This window comes from Echinops telfairi, unplaced genomic scaffold (assembly GCF_000313985.2).
Source record: "Echinops telfairi isolate 266 unplaced genomic scaffold, ASM31398v2 ScPeMD7_3;HRSCAF=10, whole genome shotgun sequence".
Taxonomy (NCBI): Eukaryota; Metazoa; Chordata; class Mammalia; order Afrosoricida; family Tenrecidae; genus Echinops; species Echinops telfairi.
In genome coordinates this window covers 54,193,057-54,208,926 of record NW_022103899.1, presented here as the reverse complement: position 1 = coordinate 54,208,926, position 15,870 = coordinate 54,193,057, and the positions used below count along the sequence as shown (strand labels likewise).

Genomic DNA, 15,870 nt, shown 5'->3' with positions numbered 1-15,870 from the left:
TTATGGTTTTTATTGTGAGCATCACAATAAAAAATCCAATATATAAAAATTCCATTTTGAAAAAAAATCTGACACAAGGTTTTTCAATTTTATCCTGAAACAATACATAAAAATAACATTTTAGCTATCCTTACAGAAATATTTGCACATCTGTGGTATATATGTACATGTATCCCAGAAAGGTGGTAAAGATTTTCAGCCATATCAGTAATTTAATGAAAATATCTTTTATATGAAGGATCTCTGGTGGTGCTGTGTGTTAAGCATTGGGCTGCTAATTCCAAAGTTAGCAGTTGAAAACTATCAATGACTGAACAGCAAAAAGAAGAGGCTGCCTGCTCCCATAAAGATTTATCGTCTCTGAAACTATATGAGCTAATTTTATTCTGTCCTATAGGGCTCATTATGGGACAGAATTGGCTAAATGGTTCTGGGTTTCTTTGGGTTTTATTAACATGGGGCATTATCATTCTTCTATGTCTTTACTTACCTTACTGCTTTAATTTATAGCTCACTCATTTTCAGTGAGGTTGCTTATTATACAATTAGCATTTTAAGTTACTTTCAGTATTTGATTTTAGGATTTATTTTTCTTCTCTGATGAGCAAGGCCTTGCCTTTTGCTCACTTTTTACACTGAGGAGTTGTGATGGGTTTTCTGTGCCAACGTGGCAGCCATAAGATGTGGGTGGAGTTTAGCCTGTCAATCAGGTCACAGCTTGATGACTCTTCAAGGCCGGCCCTTTCTCTTCCTCCCTGGTGACTGGACCGGCACACTGCCAGAGTTAGCTGCCCTGCCTCTACACATGTGCTGTGCTACCTGTGGGCCAAGCCAACCTGTGGACTGCGGTGGACCACATCGTTGTTCCACGCTGCAGCATCACCCACCTCACCTTGTCTGCTGCCTCCAGACTCTAAACTCCAGACACTGAACCTCCAGTGAGCCACTGTGCATCACTACATCATGAAGCTATGCTACACTGCAACCTGCTTTGCTATGCTGCATTACAGACCTCTGCTGTGCCTCAACATCTCACCTTCCTATATTGCCTGCTTCCTTAGTCTTGGGCTAGTGGCTGGTGTGAGTTGGAAGGACCTTTAGTCCCATGATTCTGTCCCATGAAAGTGAGTTGGACTGAGCTCTCTGTACTGCTGTGTGGACTAATTTGCTGTCATATTCCTTTTCACTAATAAACCCATCCTTTTTGTGACAGTTACATAATCTGTCAACTTGCGAAGGGGTGGAGTCTAGCCTGTCAATCAGGTTGCAGCATTATGACCTCATTTCGAGGCACAAAAGAGATAAATAGCTCACTGGAGACAAGATACTCTCTCTGCTTCTTCTTCCTGCTGACAGACAAGTGGAACTAAGCTAGAGCCCTGGAGCTGGAGGAGCCATATGGAACTCCCTGCCAGGCTGATATGATTCTACTACCACTGGATCCACAAGACTTTCCACCCACTGGCTTGTGATCTTTCTGCATCTAGTTTCGTTGCATGGTTGTGTGAGTCTAAAGAGGAATTTATGGACTAGTATTGACATATGGGGTAATATTGGACTTATGGACTTGATCTGGACTGGGCTGGGATGTTTTCTTAATGTACAATTGCTCTTTGATATAAAGTTCTCTCTTATGTACATAGGAGGGTCTTTGAATTTGTTTCTCTAGTCAACCCAGGTAACACACTTTTATCTATCTATCTATATGTGAATATGTATGTGAGCTTCTTAAGGTTTTTACTGTGCTAACCTGACCAATAAACACATGTGGGGTTAGTTGAAGGATGGAGAGATAAATGGTTCCATGAGCCTTGCCTTTCTAGTTCTCAGGTCTCTTGCTTTCTGATGGTCGACCAGGGTGTAGCTGCTTTAGCCAGTTCCCTGCTTCAGCTGGCAAGGCTCACTTCCTACAAGACAGCCCTTAGAAGCCACATGAACCTACCCTGATGCAGCTCTGGGTGCTGGAGCAGCTGTGTGGAGACCCCTGCCAGCACTCAAATGCTTACATATTCATTGATTCAGTTTTCCTCCTGCAGTCAGCATCATTGCGTGTGTTTTGTGAGTTTGAGGAGGACTTTGTAGAATGGGGTCAGACATATGGGCTAATGTAGGACTTATGGTCTTGGACAGCACTGGGTTGGGATGCTTTCTTAATATACACGTACCCTTTATATAAAACTCTGTCTTATATACATATGAGTTTCTGTGGATTTGTTTCTCTAGTCTACCCAGACTAACTATATATATAATCGTAAGTGTCCTGGTTTTGTTTCTCTAGGTAACTCTGCCTAACCCAGGAGTTTTTACAAATCATAAGAAAAATATAAAGATTATAGAAATTAGAGATGATATATTTTGATAGATTTTCCTATTTAAAATAGAAATATTTCTCATTCAAGGTAATGAATTAATAAAATTCCAAATGTAGAGAATTAGGAAGAACACTTTCAGTTGAGAAAATAAGATATCCCAGATGTAAGGAAGGTTGTGTTGATGACAACAAGGAAATAATGAAAGAGCAAGGTACAAGGGGGCCTCCAAAAGTTTGTGGAGAAAATTCCATGATCTTTTAATTCCATTTTCCCACTAACTTTGTGGAGCCCCCTCCTATTAACAGTGATTCTGGATAATATGAAGGAGCTTCCAAAAGTTCATGGAAAAATTCCATTATTTTTAAATTTCATTTTTCTAGTACTATTTGATGCCCTGGTAATTCCACAAAGACCAAGGAAATGGTTGCCGAACTAAATATTTTAGGGCCCCCAAATTCTAATTTGAAAACATTGGAGTCAAAAATGCACTCATCCCTCTTAATGAGTTTATCACTGCTGCTAACTGCAACAATGGGCTCAAACATAAGAACAGTTGTGGGGATGGTGCAGAACTGGCTGGTGTTTCTTTCTGTTGTACATAGGGTCGCTATGGGTTGGAACCAACTCAACAAGCAATTGGATCGTAAAAAGAATACAGCAGCAGGATGAGAGGATTAGAGGAAGACTCATTACCGGCCTGTGACATGCAGATGACACAACCAACCTTGTGGGCTGAAATAAAAAAGTGACACCTTTGCTGTTTAACAGAAGATTAGCCTAACGCAATGTGTCAGTTGATTTCTTGACTGTTGCTCCCATAGACACCCATTATGGATCCAACTAAAATGACGTCCTGCGCTATTATTTCCTATCCATTGGTATGTAAACCAGTCTACAATGTGTTGTTATATTTAAAAAAATCTGCCTGTCAAACAACATGTTTTAACCCCATTTTTATTTAAAAATATAAAGTCAGAAAGCGTCTATATATCTAAATGTAACCAGTGTCTTTGATGGAGGTATGTGGGTTATGTAATGGTGATTTCTACATATCTTTGTGTCTTTCATAGTCTGTAGTTCTTATTGTATGCTCACAGTAAAAATAATCCAATACAGAACAATTCCATGTTGAAGATAAAATAACACTAGATGTACGGTTTCCTTTAATTTTATTCTGAGATAATACATAAAAATAATATTTTAGCTATTACAGAAATATGTGCACATCATAATATTGAAATTCATCAGGAAATAATAATAATATAAAACCTCCAATATATTTTAGATGCATTTCATCTGGTACAAGAGTGAGTATCAAATTTGATGGCTATAGTTACATTTGAGCATAGAAAAATTAGCAATAAAATTCAAACTTAGGTATTTCACCTGCTCCTCATTTCTCAACTTTCCCATTATCCAACATTTTACATTTTTGACAATAGTGAAAAACCCTTATCTGACTGTTTGACTCATGAATGAAGTACATCGGTCGGTTCTGATTGCCGTCATGGGAGGCCATAGCAAGGCTGCCTGCGAGGTGATGTGTCAACTCGGCTGGGTCGTGATTCTCAGTGGTTTGCAAGTTATCCGATGATGTAATCATCTTCCATGCTGAGGTGCTCACCCTCAATTTTTGCATACTGATATTTTTGCATAATGACTTGGGCTTTGGAAGCTAACCTTGACAATGAATGAGGAGTGAGTGTGCTATAATACTTTAATAAATAAATGACTTTAATTGTATCTTGCAAGAAAAGAAAGACCTCTGAGACCCTGAAATTCCCAAACTGATACCCTACACTGAAAGGAAATCAGTTATTTAACTTTGTGAGCTACTCACTGGAAAAGGATGCATACAAGTCTATGTTAATGCTTGGTTGTCTTAGAACGATGGCTGAACAGCAGTGAACATGGCTTCTTTGGACCTGAAGGCTTTCGCACCATGTGTCTTTTTCAGAAGTTCAACACTGATAAAGGGCACGGAAAAAGTGGAGTCCTGGGCACAAGCACAGGCCCGTTATTTCGCACAAGCACCAGTCATGGGTTTCCCCTTATACTTTGGAAGGTCGTCTGGGACCACAGGCTTCAAAGAGAAGCAAGGAGGGAGAGATGGTAGTCCACAGTCCCTGGTAACTGTCTCGAGTAATTTTGGGGATTTTCCTGGAACAGTGGGTCTCAAATGTTAGAATACACTTGGAGGGAGGGATTCTGACAACCAGATTACTGAGCCCCACTCCAGAGGTCCTGCTTCAGTCTGTCTGGGGTTGCCTTGGGAATTTACAATTGTAACAAGTTCCAAGAAGGTGCTGGTCCCAGGGCCCCGCTTTGAGCACTCCTGGCCTACAGAGGTTTTGTGAATTTCAATGAGCCCCATATGTCATGATAGGGCAATTGGGACAATAGGGCATTTTTTGAACCTCAGCACATTGATATGAGGTGAATCTAGGTAAATCAGCAAAATGGAACAAGCACCTGAGTTTAGATGTAAAAATGGCTTGACAGCAATTACAAGAGCAGTGATGAATGTTAACCATGGGGGCCCTCTGAGCTGTCCTCAGGGTCATGCGTATCTTCACTTGTCATTGAGAGGGAAGCTGGGGCCTGACTTTGAACATCAGCACCACACATCCATGGGCAGGCCCGCACAGCTTCAGAGTTTTGCCTCATGCCACCCGGCTCCCGGGATGCTTCCAATGATGCCAGCACCGAGTACACACGCTTTTTAATGTTCTGTGGATCTCTGTCTTCTCAACATTGTCCACACCTTGGTTCCCACCATGCCTCAGAGAAGCCAGAAGTCCTGGGCTGTCCATAAGCACAGAGCTTAGTTTTTAAACCTCAAGTCAGCTTTATGAATCATGACCAGGGAGGAAGAAACATTGACAAAGGAAGAAAAGAAACAGCCTGGGAGGAGGAATAAATCAAACACGTGAGATTTTAAAGAGACAAGTAAGTTACTAATTGAGCTGGGAGATAAGACAGAAACGAGGGTCTCCCTTTTTCTCCTTCCCATCCTGATCATTTAGCGTAGCACCCAGGACAAGGATTGGTATCGAATAAAATGTCAGTTTCAATTCCATGCATGAACAGAAACGAACTTTGGGAATGTAATATGCCCCAAACAGCAAGCTCACAGACACAATGGCCGACTATATCATTGTTCACATAAAGGTTTTCACACAGTGGACTGTTTCGTGGTGGTCTGTAAGCTTGCCAAGGGGAACTATGTTCACCAAGGGAAATTTGAGACGCAAGAAGGAAGTTCATGTGCTTACAATGGACGACTGAGAGCAAAGAGAGCATTTGAACCAACAGACACCTCCAGTTTGTTCCCGGATTGCTGAGCTAGTCAGCGATGGCAGGTGGGCACCCACCTGGACAGAGAGGGAGGGAACACAGTCCACTTCTGGTGCCCCTTGTCTTCTGTGAGGGGGGGTGGGTGAAAGAGAAGTGGAAGGCAGACACCTGTCAGAGTTTGGGCCACGCAGGAATTCAACAAGTGTACAGATTTTATCTACGTTCAAGGCAGCGAAAGGAACTCAAGACACAACAACAAAACCGTAGAGGGCTTCCCAGGGTCCGAGGGTTCTCTCCGGGAAAGCATTGGTTCTCTTCTTGAGTATGTCTGAGAGGAACTCAGAAACCCCAGGGGAGGTCTGCTCTGTCCTCTCTGCAACTCTGCGTCGCTTCAGTGCCAGGCAGGCCCCTTCTGTTCCTGCCTTCTTCCCAGCCCCGTTTCTTCGAGCCTCCCATCCTTTCTTCTGAGAGTCCAACACTTCCGACAGGCAGGGGGTGATCTGAAATGGATGTACCCTGCCTGAGTCCTAAGACTGGGAGGGAAGAGGACCAGCGGTGAGGCTCTTAGACCAGGTCGCTCTTGACCTGTAGCACTCCAGTGTTCGATCAGCACCACTTAAGTCGCGCATTGGCGACATACCAGGGATCCAGTTCCTGGGGGTTTGTTCCATGAAAGCAATGCTGCCTCCCCACAGGGGACTACGTTTTCAAGATCAGGATCACCACTCTCACGTCGGTGTTTTGCTGTGTGGAGAAGCGATGGAAAATTTGTATGAAACCATCACAGCGCCCTATGGTCTGGTTCGGGCGTTCCCAAATGCATGCCTGCTCGGTGCCACTGCTCGCTTATTTAGGATGAAAACCAACAGCTCTGTCTCCTCGATGTCCTCACCGCCTCCTCTTCATGCACACCTGGCACCGGCTGATTATCTTTTCTAACTCCCCAGCTTTGACCGTCAACGGACTTGGTTTTCTGGAGTAAAACACACACACACACACACACACACACACACACACACACACACACACAACCTCATGAGTTGTCGGATAAAAAAGAAGACTTGCTGTGTTCGACTTTTGCTCATGAATATGGTCTCACTCAAAACTCACTGGGATGCAGTTGATGCCGACTCCAGTGATCCTAGGGGACAGGGTAGAACTGCCCTGGTGGGTTTCCCAGATTGCTCACTCTTTACGAGAGTTGAAAGCCTCATCTTTCTCGCTTGGAACAGCTAGTGGTTTCAAACTGCTCACCTCTTGGTTAGCTGCCCAGCATGTAAGCCATTATGCTACCAGGGCTCCCAGCAAATCTAAAATTTATTACAGGAAAGAAATATGTTCCAGAAACATATTTCTGAAAATGTATGCCGGTGCTTTATCACTTTGCCAAACTTAATGGACCGGCAGCCCTGAAGCAGACTTTATGATCATCTTTCTGTGATAAGAATGATGCCAGTCCAGTGGTTTTTGATCTACGACTTACGACTGAGTTCATTTGTATGGCGGAAAAGGCACGTGAAACTCACCGAAAAACAAATTCATGGCCAAGGAGTTGATTTTTGACTCACAGGAACCTTACAGGACAGAGTAGAACTGCTTCTGTGGGTGTTTGAGGCTGCAAATCTCCACGGGAATAGAAGCCTCATTGTCCCCCGGAGTGTCCGCTGGTGGTTTTGAACTTCTGACCTGGGGGTTAGCAGCTCCATGTGTAGCCCACTATGCCATTAAGTGTGTAGTGATGACCAGAAGATCACATGTGCTTTTATATGTGCAGTGATAAAATGCCAGGGCTACTTGTTAACATGAGAATGCTTGTGAGCTGGGAGTGCCAAGTTAAACAGATCTCACGGGACTTCAGAGGGAGCACTTCAGCAAGCAGGCAAAGCAAAACTAACTGTGTTTGACTTGTTCCGCGGTGGAGTTGCTAGGTTAAGCTCGACTTTGAGACATTACCTGAACATTCTTTTGGGGTTTAAGGAAGCCAACCAGAAGCTGTAAGAATTTGAATAGTAGTTGCACGTTCCTCTTCCATGACATTCTAGGAAAGGGCTGGCACGGAATTCTTCCAGGCAGGAGCCGGGGGAGGCCAGTGCTTGTCCAGCTCCCTCTGAACCTGCACTGGTGAACTATCACAACAGAGATAAATGAGTTAAATTTTTTTTCAAAGTTTCAGTGCTCTTTTTTTTTTGTAACATAGGAAACAAAATCAACCCCCGAAGCCTAAATTAAGCTTCATGTATATGGCAAATCCCTGTTCATCATGAAATCATTTCTTGTACTTTCATGACTCAGACTTGCTAAGGTGGTAGTCCATAGGAGGCACACAGAGTTTGCACATTGTTCCTAATCTAAATGTGGGCCGTTCCAGCCCACCTTGTGGTGCTGCAGGAGAAAGGCCTGGTGTTCAGCTTAAGTAAAGATTACAGCCAAGAAAACCCGATGGGGCAGGTCTGCTCTATAACACATGGGATTACCATGACTCAGAGTCAACTCGCTGGCAGTGGGTTTGCTAAGATTCTAGGCATTTTCCAGGATGATGTGTCTGGTGGTGGTGGTGGTGTGTCCTGTTGAGCCCATTCTGACTCATAACGGTCTGATTAGACAGACTAGAACTGCCCTCTAGGGTAGTATCCAAGGCTGTAATCGTTTAGGGGAGCAGATCGCCAGGATTTTTCTCCTGTGGGGCCACTTGTGTGGATTTCACATGTTGACGCTCCTGTTAGCAAGCAAGCTCTTACCCATTGGGCCACCAGGGCTCCTTGAGAGGAAGTATCATCCTTAGAAAAAAGAAAAAGCTGTTCTCTTGGCCTGGGATGTTCCTTTCCCCAAGGTCTGGCTGGCTCATGTTTGCAGTTCAGCTGTCTGCTGAAATGCCAACTCAGAATGCGGACCACAGCCCGGACCCCTCCCTGCACCGTTCTCCCACCTCATTCAGCCTCACTACCTTCCTCACACTGACCGTCGCCCCAGACCCAGGGATGGCTGTTCTTCTGCCTTCTTGATTCTGTTTCCCTTCCCCATGGGAGCAGGCACTTTGGCTCATGCTGGTGTCCCCAGTGTCTACAATAATTGTACCCATGGCACGAGTCCAATAAATGACTTGTTGAACGAATGGTCAATGGAATGGGTGGCTGTGATTCAGAAGGGGGGCCAATGGATCATATGAAGTGCTGTAAGATCAATAGCTTTTTCTGAAGCCTGCCTGCACTTGTATAACTTCCTTTTCAAAACAATGTTTTCAATTCTACATCATTGGCTAAATTAGTGACACTATCCATTGATACCTTATGCCCTAAGGGGATGATTGATAATGTCTTTATCATAACACGATAACGATGTCTTCACTGTGAACCAGAGACAATGATAAGCCATAGATAGATGAATGGATTTGGGGCTCACACTTAATTCTGACCCTGATCTAAGAACAATTAGTTCTTATGGCAGGGCTGTCCTCAATGCTTGCCCTCATGAAGAGATCCCTGAAGAAATGGGTGCTTTAGCAAAGTGTGGTGAAGAAACCAGATGGTGCCGGGCTACCAGAAATAATATCATCTGGGGTCTAAAGGCTTGAATTAAAACAAACAGCCATGTGAGTGAGGCATCAACTAAGTCCACGTGGAAGAAGCACACCAGCCTGTGTGATCCAAGGATTGTAAATATTAAAATCCAAATCAGAAGGAGGGAATGACATCAGAACTTAAACCGTGATTACCTGGTTTTCAGAATGACTGCAGAAGACCAAAATCCATTTGCAAGGACCCTACATGGATTAAGCCTCCATGAGTCCCCTCTGAACATAGTTTGGGGATGTGAATAGCCCTGTTATCATACAGAGGGCATTATAACATTCACTGTGGCAGGTATAGTTAAGTAAAGATGTATGCTTTATCACTTGATCTTCTTTTTGACCTATTTCAAAGTTGTTTTGGTCTTTCATATTTTCTGCTTTCTTTTTGACTGAATTTTCTCTAAGTCTTGTTTAGTCATTGTTGTTGGTTTTTTGTTTGCTCATTTGATTCCTCCTTGTGTTTTGTATGATGTTCAATAAAGGGAATCCAGGTTAGGTACCATATATACTTGTGTATAAGCCGAGTTTTTCAGCACATTTTTAATGCAGTTTCTGTGGTAAAATTAGGTGCCTTGGCTGATATTTGGGTCGGCTTATACTCAAATATATACCATAAATCAGTAAGTAACTGGATTAATAATTACCTAGAGGCATGGCAGGGGAAGATGGGGGCAAATAGGGAGCTAACAACAATGGGGATAAGAATGAAGAAAATGTTCTGAAATTGATTGTGGTGATGATTGAACACTATGTGAAGTACATGCCAATAAAATTATTAAGAAAAAAAAAAGATGAGTTGCTTTGAGGTGGATGATGACTCTTGGAGACCCATGAGTGTCAGGGTAGACCTGTGCTCCTCAAGGTGAACAACGGCTGATCTTTAAGAAGTTGCTCACCAGGCATTTCTTCTGAGGCACTCTAAGGGGAAAGGGAACCACTAACTATTCAGTTAGCAAACACGAGCATTAACTGTTTGGACCACCCAGAGACTGCCCACAATGCTCTCCCTAATGCAAAGTACTGCATGGGCAGCTCCCAGAATACCTGATGGTTAGTGTATCGGGAGATCTGACTTCAGGAGGCTCCTCCTCTCAGCTCTCACTTTCACATGAACATCACACTCACTGACTCATTATGGCGCTATAGGCCAGAGTCAAACTGCTCCACAGGGTTTCTGAGGGAGTAAACCTTTTTAAAAAAAATCAATTTATTGGGGGCTCGTACGACTCTTATCACAATCCATGCATAGATCCATTGTGTCAAGCACATTTGTACATTTGTTGCCCTCATCATTCACAAAACATTTGCTTTCTCCTTGAGCCCTTGGTATCAGCTCCTCATTTTTGACCCTCCCTCTCCAACCCCCTCCTTCATGAACCCTTGATAATTTATAAATTATTATTATTTTGTCATATCTTACACTGTCTGATGTCTCCTTTCACCCACTTTTCTGTTGTCTGTCCTCCACGGAGAGAGTTATAGGTAGATCCTTGTAATCCGTTCCCCCTTTCTACCTCAGCTTCTCTCCACCCTCCTGGTATTGCTACTCTCACCACTGGTCCTGAGGGGTTCATTTGTCCTGGATGCCCTCTGTTTCGAGTTTCTATCTGTACCAGTGTACATCCTCTGATCTAGCCAGATTTGTAAGGTAGAATTGGGATCATGATTGGGGGGGTGGGGCGGCAGCGGAGGAAATATTAAAGAACTGGAGGGAAGTTGTATGTTTCATTGTTGCTACACTGCACCCTGACTGGCTCATCTCCTACCTGAGACCCTTCTGTAAGGGGATGTATGTCCAGTTGCCTACAGATGGGCTTTGGGTACCCACTCCATACTCCCCCTCATTCACAATGATATGATTTTTTTTTCTTTGATGCCCGATACCTGATATCATCGACACCTTGTGATCACACAGGCTGGTGTGCTTCTTCCATGTGGGCTTTGTTGCTTCTGAGCTAGATGGCTGCTTGTTTACCTTCAAGCCTTTAAGACCCCAGACACTATATCTTTTGATATAGCCAGGTTCCATCAGCTTTCTTCACCACATTTGCTTATGTACCCATTGTGTCTTCAGAGATTGTGTCGGGAAGGTGAGCATCATGGAATGCCAGCTGAGGTGGTAAACCTTTATGGGAGCAAACAGACTCATCTTTTCCCTTTGGATTGGGAACTGGGTTTGAACTGGCTACCTGGGTTAGCTGCCCTACTCCTATCCCACAGCACCACCAGGGCTCCTTATGAACACCAGGGAGGCATAGCCTAAGGCACAATGTCTTAGGAGCATAAAGATCCGGGTTGAAATCCTAGCTTGGTCATTTTACCAGGGTGGCACCTGGGGAAAAGAACTGAACTTGTTTTGTTCTTTGGAACATGTTGTTTTTGTTAGGTGACATATGGGAAATACTGGTGACATAGCATCCAGCATCGCAACAACATACAAGCCACCACAGTGTGACAAACGGCTAGACCAGCGGTGGTGATGAACATGTAGATGATGGTAATTACCTCCAGGGGTGTCCTAAGGAGTGCAGAGAATGTATATACCAAGCAAGGGCTTTCTAAAACATCGGTATTCGTCTACCAGTAAATGGTAACTACTAGTCACCAAGGTGTAGGACCAGGTGGCATTTGGGGGTTTCCAGGGGGTTTCTTTGAGTTGGAGTTAGCGTGACAGCACCGAACAACAGCAACAAGTCACCTTGGGGCCCTGCTGGTGTTGTGGGTTACGCATTGTGCTGCAAACTGCAACATTCAGAGTTTGAACCCACCAGCGGGCAGAAGAAAGATGAAGCTTGCTGCTACCATTAAAGACTCCAAAACCTGAAGGGTCAAGTCTACCCCGTCCTATAGGGTCACTATGAGTCGCAATCAACTTGATGACTGTGAGGGGGGAATCTCACATTGGGTCTTCTTTAAAAAAAAAAAAGGTTCATAATTTAAAAAACAAAACAATATCAACTTATTGGAAGTAAAAGTAGGAAAAAAGTCTAGTTGTAGTTCTTCACAGCCTCGAAATTGAAACTGCCATTGACTCGATTTCGACTCAAAGCGACCCTACAGGGCAAAGTAGAATTGCCTCTATGGGTTTCTGAGACCTGCAGTCTTTATGGGAGAAGACAGCCTTGTCTTTGTCCCACGGAGCAGCTGGTAGTTCTGAACTGCTGACCTTGTGGTTAACAGCACAGTGAGTAACTCATTACTATTCCAGGGTTCAGGTGGCACCAGTCTTGGGGACTACAGTTTATTCCCCACAATTACAAGCAGTTTGAACCCACCAGCTGCTCCGAGGGAATAAAATAGAACTAGACTTTCTACTCCTGTAAAGAGTTATCGCTTCAGAAACTCACAGGGGCAGTTCTACCGTGTCCTATAGGGTAGCTGTGAGTTGGAGTCCACTTGATGGCAGTGGGTGAGAGCTAAGTGTTAGAATTTACTCCCTAGCACTGAGCTGGGAGGATAAGTCCCAAGAGGTCATCTGTGATTCGTTAGTTCCTTACCATTATGAAAGAAAAGCCTTTCCAGAGAGAAACCCAGCCTGCAGGGCAGGGGGGCATGGCGGCGGTTTGGCTGTGCACAGCGATGGCGATTGCAGGCCCTTCGCACACAGTGCATCTGTAACAGGAAACAAACCCACAGCAGTATGGTGGCCTCTCCACTCATTACACCAGCTTATACTCCCTCGCTGGCTCACGCCAGGCAAGAGACTCGCCCGAACCGGGCAAACAACCAGACGCTGCATGTTTACCTGCTAATGTAAGGCTCCAGGGCCCTGCCAGTCAGCGGGGCCATGTCCATTGGCATCGGGGCAGGTGTTGACAGCCAGTATGAGTAATCATTTCGTGATGCAAAATTGCACACCTTGTGGATGTCACAGAACAGGAAAGGCATTGTGGTGAAGCGCTGCAGGCAGCTGCCAAGGGTTCCTGACAAAGCATCAGAAGAAGGGGATGGGGGGTGTTTCAGTTCAGGAAAGGATTCTGGGTTTTCACCACCAGAGGGGGGCTGCTTTCAGCATGACCAATGGCCAATGCAGGGCAAGGATGGCACAAAGCCGTTCTTTGCAAGATGTGGTCTGGAAACAGTCCATGGATGGTAGGAGTCAAAGAGCCAGCAAAGCAAACCACCTCCCATCTCTCCTGCCCACAGCAGCATCTCCTGTTGGCCTCTGGTCTGCAAGGCCAGAAGTTCGAAACCACCAGCCGCTCCACTGGAGAAAGGTGAGACTTGCTTCTCCAGTAAAAAGTTACAGTCTTGGAAATCCACGGGGACAGTTCTGTCATGCGCTATAGGGCAGCCAGGAGTTGGAAATGCCTCCATGGGAGTGAGTTGTTTTTCTTTCAAAGCAGTCGAGAATGAGAGGCCAGCTTAGAGAGCCCTGGTGGTGCAGTCACTAATTGTTTGGTTGCCAACTGAAAGGTTGGTGAGTCAAACCCCGCCAGGTGCTCCCCGGAAGACCGAAGTGGCAGTCTGCTTCCTGAAAGATTTACAGCCTTGGGTTGGTTCAACTTTGTCCTCTGACATCCACTTGATGGTGGGTTGGAACAATGTCTTTGTTTCAGAATCCACCCAATAACCACTAACAACAATAACGAGGAAATCTCCCAGTTACTTCTTCATCTGGTCATCAGATGAGGGTGCTTCAAAAAATTCATGGGAAAATCCATTGAGCTTTCCATTCCATTTTCCCATGAATTTTCTAAAGCCCCATTCATAGGTAAGGACCAGAGAGAGCCTTTACAAATGATGTTACCTTGAAGATGAATGTGATGTTATCAATGAGAGTTGTGTTGGACAGGAAAAGTTAGAATGGCACAAATAGGCTCTTGTGTATCTTTATGCCCCAGAATGAAAATCAGGCATTAGGTCAAAACAAAACTCAAAGAAGCCCTCCTGATGTTGACTTGATTGGGTTTCCGAGACTGAATCTGTACAGGAGTAGAAAGCTTCAAGTTTTTCCCAAGGAGACGACTGGTGGGTTTGAACAGTTGACCTTGGTTTAAGTGTGACGTTTAAACCACTGCACCACCAGTGCTTTGGCCTCTGCTAGAGAGAGAAATACGAGGATGTCCAGCCAGTGTCGTTTTATGTCTCTTCTAAAAGTGCTGGAGGATACTCAGGGCTATTTCCATTTAACTTTGGAGGAAAGTACAGCACACTACGAGAACCCCACTCTGCACCTGGAACAGAACAACTGAACTCTAGAGCTGGGACATTACCAAGGTCTTGTCCATGGGCTCGTTCATTTCCTTGTACGAAAAGGAGAGAAAACCCGCTATAGAGAGGCTCCGTCCCTTCTGGGCAACGTGGGATGGCTGTCGTTTGGCTGTGTCGGGCGAAGATAAAGCCTTTCAGTGTGGTCCCAGCTGCTGGCAGTCCTGGCTGCCCCTGTCCTCCCTTTGAGCCTGGCAGCCCGTCGGATCCAGGTGGCCCTTTAAAAAGCACATGATAAATGCTGCCATGGGGAGCTGCACATCCTTAAAAACAACTAAGTCCTCATTTAAATGCTTAGGTACATCGCTTAAGTCCCAAACACAGACAGGCGTCCTTTGGCTGCCTGACTTATAAAAGGATTCAACAATCATCTTAACCATCAACTTGGGTACCACCCAAGGGGCATTGACAAATAAATTCCTGAAAAAACCCTGAAACTCAGTGAGCAGTCTTCTCAACAGTGCTAGAAAGTTTCTGGTTTTTCTCTTATATGAGCTCCTGGGGCAGGCCCAGGTCTTCTTCCTATGTGTCTCACCTCCGACTGAGACCCGCATCTGGCCTGATGTACATCTCTTATGAATAATTCAATGTGTCCTCCCAAAATGGGGCACGGGGTGGGGTGGGAGGGAGGAACCAAGTTGAATTTCTACACTTTGAAACTCTACAGAATGAAAACCCACTCCGTCGTCATGGGATCATGGAGATCCCAACTCGCGGTGATCTCATGCATTCCGGAATAGAGTGGACCTGTGCTCCACAGAGCTTCTGACGGTTGTGATGTTTCAGAAGCAGGTTGCCAGGCTTTTCCTCTGAGGCATCTGTGTCTGGGTTACAGCTGACAACCTTGTAATGAGTAGCTTTGAGCTTAACCGTTTGTACTGCCCAAAGCCCCATAAATAATACTTATGGAGAGCAGGGAATTTTAACAGTTTAGAATAAATTCACATTGGTCTGTAGAGGGATCAGATTATGTCTCTCTCATTTTGCATAACCACTGTTGATGGATCCCTGCTTGGGGTCTGCTCTAGTTGTGGATAGTGTCTGTATAGGGAAATGGGATGGAAAGAAACACAAAGATAGTAAGAGGATTGATGATTACTTGGGGACACGAAGGAGGAGAGGGGGACATGGGGAATCACTATCAATGTGCACAAGGGGAGGAAAATGTTCCCAAGTTGATTGTGATGATGATGGCTCAACTCTTCTCGATATGACTGAACCATTGAATTGTGTGATACAGTCATTATAACTCAGTTACAAAATACTTATGGTTTTAATACATTTAAGAGAACAATTCGGAAAATCATTGAGAATTCTTGTCAATGGTGTTAAAACCAAGAAAGTTTCAGGTCAATTAGAAAGATACAGAAAAACAGAGAAGACACGTTTTTGTTGGAACAATGGTTAGTTTCTTCTACTTACATATCTTAAAGATGGTGGTGGTGGAGGTGGTGGAAGTGGTGGAGGTGGAGGTGGTGGTGG

The 15,870-nt window shown here is 44.5% G+C and overlaps 1 protein-coding gene across 1 annotated transcript in view; it reads right to left on the bottom strand.

Moving 5' to 3' along the window:
• Window positions 1-3,464: 3,464 nt before the first annotated feature.
• Window positions 3,465-15,870, bottom strand: part of COL4A3 (collagen type IV alpha 3 chain) — a 177,220-nt gene continuing 164,814 nt past the window's right edge. The window contains exons 42-46 of the mRNA XM_045294265.1: window positions 14,394-14,606; window positions 12,923-13,100; window positions 12,675-12,789; window positions 7,563-7,735; window positions 3,465-6,582 (exon numbers count right to left, since the gene is read on the bottom strand). Of these exons, the coding sequence (XP_045150200.1) occupies window positions 6,498-6,582; window positions 7,563-7,735; window positions 12,675-12,789; window positions 12,923-13,100; window positions 14,394-14,606 (764 nt within the window). The 3' untranslated portion in view covers window positions 3,465-6,497. The remainder of the gene's footprint in view (window positions 6,583-7,562; window positions 7,736-12,674; window positions 12,790-12,922; window positions 13,101-14,393; window positions 14,607-15,870) is intronic.